Source organism: Phycodurus eques, chromosome 11 (genome assembly GCF_024500275.1).
Source record: "Phycodurus eques isolate BA_2022a chromosome 11, UOR_Pequ_1.1, whole genome shotgun sequence".
NCBI classification, from domain to species: domain Eukaryota; kingdom Metazoa; phylum Chordata; class Actinopteri; order Syngnathiformes; family Syngnathidae; genus Phycodurus; species Phycodurus eques.
In genome coordinates this window covers 16,229,100-16,243,935 of record NC_084535.1, presented here as the reverse complement: position 1 = coordinate 16,243,935, position 14,836 = coordinate 16,229,100, and the positions used below count along the sequence as shown (strand labels likewise).

General features: G+C 39.2%; 1 protein-coding gene across 2 annotated transcripts in view; it reads right to left on the bottom strand.

Annotated features, from left to right (window-relative positions):
* Positions 1 to 18: 18 nt before the first annotated feature.
* The window catches only part of micu1 (mitochondrial calcium uptake 1), a 30,595-nt gene continuing 15,777 nt past the window's right edge, over positions 19 to 14,836 (bottom strand). The window contains exons 1-8 of one of the 2 annotated variants that reach the window (XM_061690379.1): positions 8,326 to 13,808; positions 7,536 to 7,650; positions 6,000 to 6,082; positions 4,871 to 5,071; positions 3,916 to 4,053; positions 2,613 to 2,721; positions 724 to 813; positions 19 to 615 (exon numbers count right to left, since the gene is read on the bottom strand). In XM_061690379.1, coding sequence (XP_061546363.1) covers positions 455 to 615; positions 724 to 813; positions 2,613 to 2,721; positions 3,916 to 4,053; positions 4,871 to 5,071; positions 6,000 to 6,082; positions 7,536 to 7,650; positions 8,326 to 8,346 — 918 coding nt within the window. In that variant the 5' untranslated portion in view covers positions 8,347 to 13,808 and the 3' untranslated portion in view covers positions 19 to 454. Of the gene's footprint in view, positions 616 to 723; positions 814 to 2,612; positions 2,722 to 3,915; positions 4,054 to 4,870; positions 5,072 to 5,999; positions 6,083 to 7,535; positions 7,651 to 8,325; positions 13,809 to 14,836 lie in introns of those variants that run through there. The other variant, XM_061690378.1, reaches the window with a different exon arrangement.

Sequence of the window (14,836 nt, the reverse complement as noted above, 5' to 3'; positions counted from 1 at the left end):
ATCTCCAAAAACTAAACATTACATTTCTCAATACAAATCTTTAATTTGCATTACATTCATCATAAGTGTTTCAGTGCACAATGTAATATTTGGACAAGTACACATTTATAGATATTTTAGTGACATAAAAGAACAAAAAATATTTAAATGGTAAAAGAACCTTGGAAGTAACTATAGAGATTCTAACAAACTTGCCTAATAAGATTCAAGATTTAAAAAAAAGGTCACATGGTGCACTGAATATGGCAAAAAATAAATATATACTTATATATTTCCCATTATACAAAAGTGTGTGATGCATTGACGGGAAGCCTCACAGACACACTGTGCATGCATCATGACACCAGAATGGGCGATGAAACACCTCATGGCTGCAGTCGTTGGAACTTTTGAAGGAAAATGTCTGCCTCTAATGGCGTTGTTACTCCCACTCGCGTGTCACCTTTGCTCTCCATTATGTCTTTGGCATTGCAAAGTCCCAGGCGGTGTCCTGAGCACACTTCCACATGGCGCGCACCAACCGAGTGAAGCCCATGTCCTTGGGTTTTTCCAGCCCACGCATGAGCCGCTGCTTCATAATGGCGATGAACTCCTTATTACTGAGCTCGCCATTCCCTGAAAAGGTGTGTGGGGAGGCACGCGAGAGGAAGAGAAAAATAAGATGACTGCTTTCAGAAGAGCTCCTTATGTGCGGCAGAATTGTTTTAGCCACCAGTTTCTTACCGTCGCAGTCGAACAGGGCGAAGACCACGTCGCACACGTGATCTGACAACTCCACCTTGGCTACGGTGCGGGCCACCTGTTTCATGGTCACTGGGAGAAGGACAACCACAGACCAGGAAACTCATTAGTGGAGAAGGATAACGGTGTGGGGTGGACACATAATTGGAAAGTCTTTGCCTTTGGATCAGTAGCAGTGGAGTGCCACTCACAGTGAACAGTTCGATTGATATGGAAATGAGGAAAAAAGAAAAGACTGACAGCATCAGCGTGTACAACTGAGAGGATGATGGGAGCATATGAAGATAGAAACCAAAGAGGTGGAAAAAGCCCCAGGCAGATGATAAAATGTTGAAAATCTATTTAATCTCATCCACGGTTATTGAGAGGCCCACCTAAAAAGGGTGCTCTATGTAGCAAGTACCCCATGGGCTTTGTAGTTATGTTCCAATGTGTAGTGAGTATAGGTTATCCCTTATACAGGTATAGTGTCCCCATTATATCTTGCAATGCATCTCGAAGGGTAGCGACGAACCGATGGTCACTAGAAAAGCAATATTTCCCATGATGCATTGTACTGATTTAAAAAGAAAAAAAAACTTCCTTGGTATTGGGGTTGATTTTTGGTACAAAAATCTCTAATATAAGTAGAGCAACACATCACAACACAGCTTAACCTAAATTGCGTTTTTTATTTATTTAAAATAAACATCTTCAAACAATATTATAATTTATTTGTTCAATATTTATTACAGAAGATCCACCAGCTGACCATCCGGTATGTTGTCGTAGTAGTGTTCCAAATTTGTTTATTTTTTTTATTTTGTCTGATGAGTGAACTATGTAGTCCAATATATAAAATATAGTGATTGGGGACTAAGGAATGAGTGAACGATTCGGAAAACAGCCAATGTGTCTAGAGTGAACCCCCGCTATTCGCAGGTGACAGGGACTGGGCTGGAATGTGATAATGCATAATTGATGGCCATTATAATTGCATTGAATTATTTTATTTTTTTTAACCCCCATTTTTTTTTTTTTAAATGTATACATACACACACGGCATGTTTTTTTGCATGTACGTAGCAAAAACCGTACGCTGGAAGCAAGGACCTTAGTGTAGACTACGGTCAATTCTATTAGCAGCTGTTTCCACAGCGAATCACAGCCAATAAACGTGCGGACAGAACTAAAAAGCTGAATCATTGTACTGAATGGAGGAGATGTTGACTCACTAGGAAGCTGATAATGCTAGATTTTTTTTTTCCTGTGCACTTTGACAATCAAGTGTATAACTGCAAGTTATACACTTGATTGTACTAGTTTGTCACATCCGTCTCGGATGTGACAAACAAGTACAATGTGTTGAATGACTGTGACTCAGTGATCGTCTGAGCAGTAATATGCAGCTGCACAAACAAATTAAATGTCCCATTAGTGACTTTTCACAGACCCGTGTTTGTTTTAGCTGCCATACCAAGTCAGTAGTGTGTAATACGATGACTTCAGATATCCTTTATTAATCCACAAAAGGGAAAATTCAGGAAATAATAACTATGACCATCTAATTCTGCCAAAATGGATGAAACATTTTTTTTTTACTGATGACCCTCTGAGCTGTGGTCCTACTCCTTTAGGGTGCTGTTTGTACCAGTGTACATCGACCAGCTCAATACAACCACTTGCACAATCTAACGAGCGCCAATACATTTTAAGAGCTGTATCAGAAATTAGGCCTTTACAAAGATAAAAATGCTCACGCATTAATTTAACAATATGTTTGATATTGGATACTGATACATTGTACTTGAGAATTTACAGCTCTACAAGATGAAGGAAATTAAATTGGCCCAAGTTATTAGGAGAGAAGGTCGGCGGGAAAGTGTGTATACCTTTATCTATGGATGCTCCAGCCATGTGGTAGAAACTCAGCGCTGTGTCCACATCATTGACATTCTTCAGAAAGGTAAAGAAATTCTCCACCTCCTCAAATGTGATACCCTGCACAAAGGGGAAAAACAAGGCTGAAAAATAAATAAATAATTGAAAACCTATACAACATGCAACCAGTCATGACCAGGTCACGGCAAAATAATGGAAAGGTCATCCAAATATCGCCGAGAGCTGCGAGCATGCTGCAGCTCAACAGTGTGACACAAATGGGCAGAGGCATTGGGCATGCATGGATGAACAGTCTGCCATGAAGTGTCAGCAGAACAGGCCCACATGCATAATACAACAACACTGCCACACTGCTCATTTGCAAAGAAAAAAACTTTTTTCTTTTTTTTTTTTTACACACTTTAATTTTTAATGTTTTTTTTTTTTTTTTTTTAAATTTACCCATCACACTTGTGTTACGCAGCTCCCCTTATTATCTGTGGCACTATACCGGAGAAACCTGAACGCTATTCATGTTATTTATGCTACCTTTAAAGAGGAGGAGATAGGAGACATTTTACTGCAACACCATTGGGGATATCAAATCGTTAAGCACAGTCTTCTGTACCCTGACTGACAGGGCTGATTACAGAGAAGTGCAACCAGCATGAAACCACAGTCCATGGAACATGCTGGTAATGGGCAGTGAATGTGCACATTCTGAATTTGTCTTAAATATTTACAGTATTTTTATATATTCTCCCCATTGCTCTCAGCAAAGACAAGCATGCACTTTAAACTTCAAGACTCAACTTGAGGCGGCACGGTGGCCGACTGGTTAGAGCGTCAGCCTCACAGTTCTGAGGTGCGGGGTTCAATCCCCGTCCCCGCCTGTGTGGAGTTTGCATGTTATTCCCGTGCCTGCGTGGGTTTTCTCCGGGCACTCCGGTTTCCTCCCACATCCCAAAAACATGCATGAATTGGAGACTCTAAATTGCCCGTAGGCACGACTGTGAGTGCGAATGGTTGTTAGTTTCTATGTGCCCTGCGATTGGCTGGCAACCAGTTCAGGGTGTACCCCGCCTCCTGGCTGATGACAGCTGGGATAGGCTCCAGCACTCCCGCGGATGGACTCAACTTGATGTCAGAAAGGCTTGCAGAAGTTTAAATGCCCCTTATGCAAGAACCATCATAACGTCATTTTGATATTGCCCTACATGCTCCCATGTAGGGAAATTAGTGGAAACACCAGCAAGGGCCAATCACCAAATAGTTCTATGTACACACACATTTAATACACACATGATGATCTACCTGTGCATCCTTAAACATCTTTTTCAATCCCTTCTGCATCTGCTTGAGTTTACGAGACTGAACGCCGCTGTAAGCCAGCAGCATACCGCCAAACTGTCTCTCTGAGATTCGTCCATCCACAGGATCATTCCGCTCAAACTGGAGAGAGAAGCGCAAGAGATGAGAACTGAGTGTGGTGCGCAGGAACAAACAAATTAATAGGCTGGTGTGGAAAGATGGAAAACTGTAAATTCTGGTGTCAGCCTTCAAGTTGAATTAGGCGCAGGAATAGAATGGTGAGAGTAAATCTCGCCGTGCATTTTTCACAACGTACCAGCGAGGCGTGCCTTAGCAATAGTGGACCTTGGCTCTGTCAGGTCAATCCTGGTTATTTATATTTGCAGCATCTTGACAGCCACGCGGCAGCCTTCCTCCTTTGCCTCAGAATGTGCCGACCTTTCAAAATGCTAATTCGTAACACAAGGGGCTGCTTGTTACTATGCAAAAGATAAGCCAGACAGCAATACTAGGGGGGCTGCTCATTCATACGCCAATGAAGAATCTACCCTTTAAGGCCAGAGTCCAAAAGTAGGTTCTCTGACAGGAACAAACAAACTTAGACAACTTATACTGTGGTAAAAACAGTGACTATGGGAATTAGAAATTAGACTATGCAATACAAACACAGGAACCATATCTGTAGTGTTTGTGCCAAATTCAAGGTGGTACAACAAAGACGTAGCAGGTGCTCTGACTCGTGCCTTAGACGACAGCACATATTATGGTTGAGCTTATCAGTTAGGCAATACCCATGCTAATTAATAGAATCACCATATGTTCAACATCATCTAACAGCGGCTGTGACGATGAAAGGAGAAATTGGCTTTTGCCTGCACGGCTACCAATTTTTGTACAGTGTTGCTGTGTGTGTGTCCATTAAACCAACGGATAGATGGCCTCAGTATAATCACGTTACCTCGAGCTTAAGCACATCATGCTGCAGCTTCCTCTGAAACTCCAGGAAGCTGCCGATGGTAAGTTTTCCCTTCAGGTCTCCTCCAAAGAAGTAGGTGGTGAGTGCCGAACTGCAGCCGGCTGTCTTTAGGGTGTTTCCTGTGGTTGAGCGATCGCGGTGTCGCATGCCCATACTTGTTTGAGAACGGATAATGCTCTGGACCTAGACGGAGACAGTGAATGAATAATGACAAGTAAGAGATGTGACGTTGACACCATTTTCTGTCATGCAATCAGTCCACTCTCGACGAGCCTGGAGTTGCCTTCCTTTTGGGGGGCGGAAACAAAATAATCAGACCTTTTCATTGCTGTTGGTTTGATTTAGTTCAACCATACATGGCGTGGGGCGAGCTAATTATCTGCAGCCCCAATACCAACAATGAAATTCATGTTCTAAAAAAAAAAAAAAAGACCAATAAGATCATAAGTGTTGTGTAATACTGCCAGTTTTTCTTTTAGATTTTGTGTCCCCGCCCCAAAAAAACTAATATTTTGTGCAAAGGGAGATCATGTCCCACACTATGCCACCGCATCCATCTATTGTCCGCTGCTTATCCACACTAAGTAACAAATATCAAACTGGCCTGAATATTATTTAAATGTAACAATGCGTAAAAGTATTTTTTTCAAAGCTGTTACCTATTACATACACCTTAAATTTCAAACAAGGGATTGTTAAAAATAAATATTACATCTATCCATCCATCCATTTTCCATACTGCTTATCCTCACTAGGCTCATTATGTAGTGTTGTATAATAATAAAAAATTGCCGTGTATGCAGGATCAAATCAAGTTTCACCAAGGTCTAATAACATTTCCTTCATAAGGAAAATGTTATTTAACATTATTCAGATGCTTAGAATGCTGTCAAATCCAGATCTGACTGTATTTTTACATATTCATTTCTATGCTGTTAATGTGAATCCACAATAAGCTCTGAATTTAATTTTACATCCTTCTAGCTATTGAGATGTTAAATTGCCTCACTACATTTGGTGCAGACAAATGTGTAAGCCCGAGACGAGCTCTGCTATCAGTGCTCTTGTTTTTGTCCTTTGTGTCGGTGTGTGACAAGCATCCCAGACGAACCTGTTCAAACTCCTCCAGGTCTACCTCTCCATCACCGTTGAGATCAAACATCTTAAAAGCAATCTCAAAGTTCCTCTGGGGAGCTGGACACCACAAGAGAACAAACACAAAAGGAAAGGCATTCTGAAATCAATAAAACACAATATGGAAATGACATCACACTTGAGTGACCCAGAGATGGCTAAAAAAACTTCAATACTGACATCACATTACACATCAACTGCTGCATCTTCAATCTTTAAACGACCAGAGTGGTTCTTTATTAGATTATCTCTAGTCTCTCGAGCCAACTCTCATTCATGTGCAATGATGTAAAAATTAAACGAATACTGTCAATTGTAGGTCTTATCCTCCGGTGCAGTATATGAACAATATGTGCATACATATTTCACATTTTATGAACTGTAATCACTGAAACATACATCATTAGTCAATACAGTGGTGCCTTGAGATACAAATTTTATTTGTTCCATGACCACATTAGAAACTCAAAAAATGTCTCAAATCATCTTTCCCAACTGAATTGAATCTAAGTGCCATTAATCCGTTCCGGCCTACTATAAAAAAAATAAATAAATAAAATAGTCTTTCATTCTTTTTTTTGTTAGGAAAATAGCACTTTATAATATTGTATATTGTATTTTATAAAACAGTGTAATAAATAGAATGTAAACAATCAGTTTGTGCATCACGATTTTACGCTTCAATTCAATTAAATGAACTCCTCCTGGTGTGCCCACCTTGTCCACCAGGGGCAGTATAATTCAGTCATAAGGGCACAAATGACGAGTCGCCACTCCACTCATGACTCAGTAAACTGCAATATTGGTAATTTTCAGAGGATAAAAATATGCTTGTATTGTTATATTGTCTGTCTTCATGTGTTGCTCCACCATTTGTGTTCAAACATGTTACTCAAAGGTTTATAACCGCACTAAATATTGTCAGTAGAAAAATTTATGTCATTCCAAGTTATTACTTTTAAATTGATCTATGATGGAACATTAAATGTCATTCAATGTGACATTTTGGTGGCTGTGTTGAATGGAACAAAACCAACCAAAAGGCGGTCTGCTATATCTGCTTAAAAATGACATGTCCTTGAAAAGTTCCACAGAGACTTTTAATACACGTATGAACAGATTAGAATAAGCCAGCTAAACTGCGGGCATTTTCTTTTAAGTAGTTATTGGAAACTAAGAAGTCACCTTTATAGTTCCCATTACCATACAGTGGGTACGGAAAGTATTCAGACCACCTTAAATTTTTCACTCTTTGTTATATTGCAACCATTTGCAAAATAATTTAAGTTCATTTATTATCCTCATTAATGTACACACAGCACCCCATATTGACAGAAAAAACAGCATTGTTGAAATGTTTGCAGATTTATTAAAAAAGAAAAACTGAAATATCACACAGCCATAAGTATTCAGACCCTTTGCTGTGACACTCATATTTAACTGTCCTTTTCTTAAATTAAGAACTGTGCACAGTTTGAGGAATGTGGGAATTTAAGAAGAACTCTTCACTTACTGGAAAGCACAGTGGTGAGAAAGATGTAGTCAGAGAAGGAGATGAGGCCACATTCTCCCAGAGTGTAAAATATGCTGTCTTCATCTGCAAACTTTTCCCTCTCTTGGGCTATCTTCTGCTCATATCACCCAACGCAAACAAAGGAAAACATCATCATATTAAAAGTGTACTGTACTTTATTCACAACAGGCCTTATTAGCTTTCAGTGTTGTGTATACCTCAAAGACAAAGAAGGGAACTTTAAAAAATATAAGAGAACCAGTGTGCATTGGACTGAATAGGTTACGATGATCAAGCGCAATATCATGCAAGTGTTGCATACACATGAGGCTATACAGGCAGGTGAGGGTGGTAGTGACAAATAGTGGGTGTACAATCTTCATATAACAGAGGCTGTACTCACAGTGTGAAACTGACATAACAAGAGAGGAAACCTCACAAGACCGCAGTACAAACATACACACTATTGATAAACCACATCTGGAACACAAACCAAAAGGTATTATTACAAACAAAGGGATTTTAGTTTCACACACGCGCTCACACACACACACACACACACACGCAACACGTAACAAATGCCCCCCACCCCCTGTTAGCATGTGTATAATTACAGCCTTGCATGAGAGTGACACCTAATCACATGCACACTGCACTCTGTGAAGAAAAGGCTAAATATACAGTTTCCCATTAGTAGACGCTCCATCAAAAAAGAGTGCACAAATAGACAGACAAGCATGCATTAGGAGGGTGGGGGGGTTGTTTGTACAGTGAGCCTTGGTGGAGTTACCTCCATCTGTAAAAGGTCCATTTCAGAGGAAGAGGAAGGATGAGAAAAAACTGTTAGAGAACAGCATGGCCTATGCTGTCTTTAGCAGGGTCTTGAACGATAAAGACAGACGCATATTCATACGTTCTTTCTTACACAGACAAATGCACATACATTGATCATTATTTGATAATCACCAGTTGAGCTTAAAACGCACAAATCTTATTGAGCTACAATAATATATACCAATGAACAGTGGAACCTCAACTCATAAAGCTCATAAAGTATGGGAAATTGACAAATATCCTTCAATGAGAATGGATGGTGTCAGGTTTTTCGCCAAAATGTTTAATGACAGAAGTGCTGAAAGAAGAAAAATGCTGTGCGAGGAGAAGAAGAATATCCACTGGATGTTACCATGCATTCTTCTGTGTTTCAGACAGTATAATGCGAGTTTCAAATGTAGACAAGTCTCATTTATTGGTGTGTTACTGGATTTGATTGTCGATCTTCTGTGACTGACCATTTGTTTGTGTTGTTTCTCAAGAAGAATAAAGATGCATCAATTTTTTCCATTTTCTACATTACTTATGTTCATGGTCGCAGGTATGCTGGAGCCGATCGCAGCTAACTGCGGGCGAGAACTGGTCGCCAGGCAATCACAGGGCACATAAACAAACAACCATTCGCACTAACATTCACACTTACGGACAATTTAGAGTCTTCAATTAACCTACCGTGCATGTTTTTGGGACGTGGGAGGAAACCGGAATACCCGGAGAAAAACCACGCAGGCATGGGGAAAACATGCAAACTCCACACAGGCTAGGCCGGATTTGAACCCTGGTTCTCAGAACTGTGAAGCAGATGTGCCTCCCAAGAATAAAGTTGTAGATTGCTATACCAGCTTCTTGCCCTACCCACAAACTGAGAAGCTGCTATATAGCCTAACTCTCACTTGTGATCAAAAGGTCAAGCGTTGCAATTACATTTTAAGATTCAGCGTTACATTATTGGTTAATTCTGCACTAAAAGAATTGCATCAGCAACAAAGTATCCCTCCTCATTCCTCAAAGTCAAGAGTGTTTAAATACTTTATTGTATGACAAAATGTTGTTTAAAAGATTTCATGTTTTTATTAAAGGTTTAATGATGTAATAGTTCTAATGTAATAGTGATAGTTCTGCTCGGGCACAGGTTTTACCAAATTGAATTCATCTCAAATGAAAATTGAGTTTGTATTTAATGAAAAAAAAGAAGCTGCATCACAAAATAGATTGTGATTGATCTCTGAGGTTCCACTGTACAGTACAATATTTTAAAATTGACAGATGTATAAATACGAACATTTTGCGGCATCCCCTATGGGCAGCTTGAACTCATGTCATTAAATTTCAGATAAAAAAATATATCACAGGAGCTTTATATTTAGGACTGTTGATCACACTGCGTTCATTGCATCTAAGACTTTTTTAAAAAATGTGCAAATCTATATCTTTCATAGATACAGATTACAATAATATTTATGATTGATTGACCTACACTTACAGTCTCAATAGAACAAAGTTCTCAATAGAACAAAGCTTGTAAAAATAAAAAAATAAAAAAATAATATAGAGAGGTTAGTTTTGGGCAACATTGGTGAGGGAGATGCTCTGGTGTCAGTCCGCTAAATTTAGGAGGAGAGAGAGAGAGGGGGGGGGGGGGAAATAAAAATATACAAAAAAAAAATATATATATGTTTTTTTTGTAGGGGTACAATGAAATTCAATTAAAAAATTAATTCAGGTTAAAAAAAAATCCAGGTTAATAGAAATGACTGTATTTGGCTCTAATTGTAGTGTTATCTCATTACAGATCCGCAAATGACTATAACCCTCATTACTAATATTCAAGTTAATTAACAGACAGCGCTTCGTTTGACAGAGCGTGCCTACTGATTGGTGTCAACGTCACAGCTGTCAGAGTGAATCTGAGAATGCTTCCTTATTAAATATCTGTGCTAAGCCAGCTCATGTGTTTATACCAATCTCTATGCATCATGCTAAGTTTATGGCTGCAGGAACATTATGAGCGCAACTGATTAGTATGCAACTCAAAGCATAAATACAGTTGTGACAGAACTGCTGATGATGCCATCAAATGAATCACTGTTTTATATATATGTGTGTGTGTGTGTGTCAACAAGAGGAGGTCGAGAGTTTGGTCCAGCCTAATCTACTGTTATATTACCAGTTTGTATGTGTTACTACGACGTTTGTGTGTGAATATTTATTTGAAGGTAAATCCCTCCTGTGACCAAATGCTAATACTAGCTAGCCTGTCAATAGGAATTTCCATTGACTGTTAGCATTAATCTGGCGATTTCTGAAACGATATGGCTTGTTTTTAAATATAAAATGAGGGGAATCATTTTTGTTGCGCACTTAGTTTTACATTAAACCCAACTGGGGGTCACTATGCATCTTAAAGCACGCTTAGGGAGGGCAGATTAACATTCTACAGACTGCAAAATATGAGCTTCTGTATGTGGCTAGCAGTGTTAGACTCAGCTATCATCTTGAGGCTAACCCGAATGCGTGGTCATTTATCCAGTCAGGCGGTACTGGTCGCAGTTTCTCTTTACGTCATCGCAACATCCTGTCTTGGACGAGATGTTTCAGACCGGCGGGTGAAAATTTTCAGTATTTGTACTGGCCCAAGCGGGCCAGTGTCTATAGGTAGGTGGTGGCCCGACACCGTGGCATAGTGGCCCCGGGCCACCGTTAATGTTGGATGATTGCACTGTACAAGTTTTTTTTTAAATGCATTTTTTTCTTTCGGACTTCTCTACTGACATTAAATATGAATGTGTGCAGAAGCTTTGTCTGGACTGCAGAGAACCTACAGAACATGTTTACTTTTAATAGCTCATGAGTATTCCGGGAACATGACTGAAGAATTCATCTGGATGCAGAATGCACAGCCAACACATTTTGGTTGATGAGAAATGGCAGCTGCATCACAGAGAAAGGCGAGCACTCAGATAACCATGTGACCCAAAACCTCTTGTAGATTTGGAGAGCATATTAGAAATTAAGAGAAAATCAGTGTGAAACTGATTTTTATGTGATATTCATTGACACAGAGGTAGCTTAAAACAGACTGGAAACATGGAAAAAAGTTGAAATGAACTCCAAGCAGAGACCTTCTGGAACCTTCCTGTGGAATCAGAAAGAGTGAACATGATAACAGCTGGGATGACAAGAAGATTGTTTCCAATGAAACACACGCACACAATCTCAGTAACAGCTGTCTACTGACAGACATTATGGCTTTTCATTCAGAAGGCCACAGCATGTGGGGAACAGTTTGAACCAATTTGAGATGTACATAATTCCTGCCTTTAGTGAATTTAAACCATGCTCTTCAGGCATCATGCAGTACTGACATCTAAACAATCCAAAAGATGAATTAGTGAAGGCTACCAAGCAAATCAATACAGCCTAAATGCTAGTTGACAGAGCCATTTCCTGGGTCCTAAAGCCCCTGTGTTGCCACCATGCGCAGAAAGAGGGCGCCACCACCAGCTACTTTCTGAGGAAGACACTGGTAACAGGGCATGCTGAGGAAATGGGCATGGGTGCCAAACCAAAGCATGTGGAAAGCTTGTGCTGATAATTCTTAGTAAAGAAATAATAAAAGAAGATGAAGAAAATTATTTAAAAAGAACAAGAGATGGGTGAATTGAGTGCAGGGGAACAGCAATGTTATACTTTAGGGGGAGCACAATTTAAACATTTGCAGTTGATTATAGCATCTATTTCCAAATTAGTCTACATGGTTTCTTGTGAGGATCACCTTTTAGTAGCGCCTCTGTTCTGCTGTAGAAGTGTTTAGTAATTCTAAGAGAAATAAAGTGGAAAGTGTAAATTTGAATAATTTAGTATAAGGTTGGTATAGCAGACAGTTGCAAGAGTCAGGTTTAACAAAGAGCGCTAGGAAGATCTTTAACATAATGATCAATTTGCAGACTTTCAGTAAGTATAATGTTGAAACACTAGACAATTGCTAGAGTAACGTGTGGGTTGTGTGCCTCCCTCAGTGACTGAAAACCCCTTCATTATTTAAAGAGGCTTTAATCTGACTGACCTGCTCCAGGTCAAATAGAGTTTATAAAGATCATGTAGAGTCGTTTAGTAAAATATGTATGTAGGGGTGTAACAACTAACTTATCATCAAATCAATCGACAAATATTTTGATAATCGATTAATCGTTTAGAGGCACTGTTTAACTTAAAATTGTACAAATCCTCTGATTGCAGCCCCTCAACAGTAAATATTTTCTGACTTCATTAGTCATCCATGAAAGCAGACTGATTATCTTTGTGTTTAATCAAAAGACATTTGCAAACATTTTTTTGGGGGGGAAACAATGATAAACATTTTTGCCTATTTTCTGACATTTTATGAACCAAACCAATCACTGACTCTATGGAAAAAAACTAGTCATTTTAATCTATCATGAAAATACAATTTTGTTTGCAGTCTTTGTATGAATAACCTGTAATTCATATGTAGTTGAATCTGAAGCAGCCTCAGAAGTACTTATCAAACTAGTAGCCCTTCACATTAATCTGTAACCAAAGAAGAAGCTCTGTTTCAAAAACATTGGTAAGTATAAATGCCCTCTCGGATCATATTGCTTAATTTTTCTTTATTTGGTTTTGTTTAATCACCAAACAATACCAAATCAACAACAATAATCAGTTGACATCAATAGGAAAGAAATATTTTGCAATAAACTAATGTTTTTCCCCATCCGTTTAACACATGGAATAATCGATAGAATAATCAATTCTAAATAAATTTGACAGACACAGTCCAACATGTATTTGAACCTGAAATCATCTAGTGATTTTCAAATGCATTCTGTTCCCAACAATCATCTACAGTCAACTGCTTAAAAAACAGACGTACACTTTGGTAATGGACATATTGCCATGATGACAATGCACAGATTAGCAGTGGGGCAGAGTTCATATATCCAAATAGGTATTTTCCATATAAGGGCGTTTGACTTTCCAAACAGTGACCACCTCATGACAAAAGTTATCATCCAGAACACAATCTATAAATCATCAACAGGTCAGCAAAATAAATGGGACAAACAATCTATTTATACAGATGTTTTCCAAAATAATTTTGCAGACACCCAACGTTTGATCATCAATGGGCACATATAAAGTAATAGTCTTCATTAATACAGCAAATGTTTCTATCCACTGCCCTGCTCTGCACAATAGGGAAATCGATACATTACCCTGAGAATTAATGGATTACACGGTCCTGTCCTGTAAAGAGGTTTGTGGTTAGACCTTTGCTGAGGCTGAGATATTGAAAGATTAAATTAAAAAAACAAAACAAAAACAAACAAAAAAATAGCTTAGCTGTTCCCCTGCACAAACAGGGAGTATTGTCGTTGTCCACAATAGGAGGGAAGAGTGAGTAATAAAAAGAGGCACAAGTTGACTAAAAGAACTAAGAGGAGTAAGTATTCACTATAAAGTGCAATGTTTCATTCAGGTGCACACATGCCGCTAAGCACACACCCCATACCTGCCAGAAGTCCTGAAGAAGGGGAAGGGGAGAAGCAGGGTTGGGGCAAGGGCGATAGAAGAAGCAAGGAAGGGGTGGGGAGATTTTGGGAGGGTCAGCAGATGGAATGATTGGGGGACGGGGGTCAAGACAGACAAGGTGGAGATTTTGGAAGATGGGGGTTTATGGATGATAGTTATTCACAAGGAAGGGAAGAGAAAGAAAATGGAGGGATTACTTATGAGAATGAGAGGGTAGACAAGAGCATGACAGTATCAACAGTAAAAAAAACGGCAACAGCGGTACACAATGTTAAATTATGGCAGCAAAAAGCACACCCACATGAACACAGTGGGTGGAGAAAGTAAAATGATGGACAATGACAAAAAAGAGGTTAAGCAAACAAGCGATCTCATTAATACTTTTAGAATACCGCTGTTCTTAGGGTAGGAAACTAAAACACACAGGGTGAGTCAGTGTACATATTACTTGTTCAGTCACAGTCACACTGGGTGTGTTGTGTTTGCCTTATACTGTGTGCAAGCTCAATGCGGAACAAATGAGCAATAACCAGAGAGGGACGTATTCAGGGGTACACAACATCCATACTTCAAATTATTTCAAATAAGGGAGGCAAAATAGTCCCTCAGTCGCAAATCTTGTATTTGTTCTTATTCTATTTTAGATCAAATGGCAATTGAGATGGAGCGATTGTTTTGAGCTCAGGACTTTACTCCTCTGCCAACGACTAAAGCCTTTATCAATGTAGCCAAATCCCATCTGAAAATGTCCCTTCACCCTCAAGCTACAACGCTTCAGGACACACACAAGGCCATGGTTATTTTATCTATGCTTAATGTCGCTATGGGCAAAAAAAAAAAAAATAAAATAAAAAAGTGGGCAGAGTCTAGGTTGGGAGCTTTTTGGCCACACTGGAGGGGAAAACAGACAACAA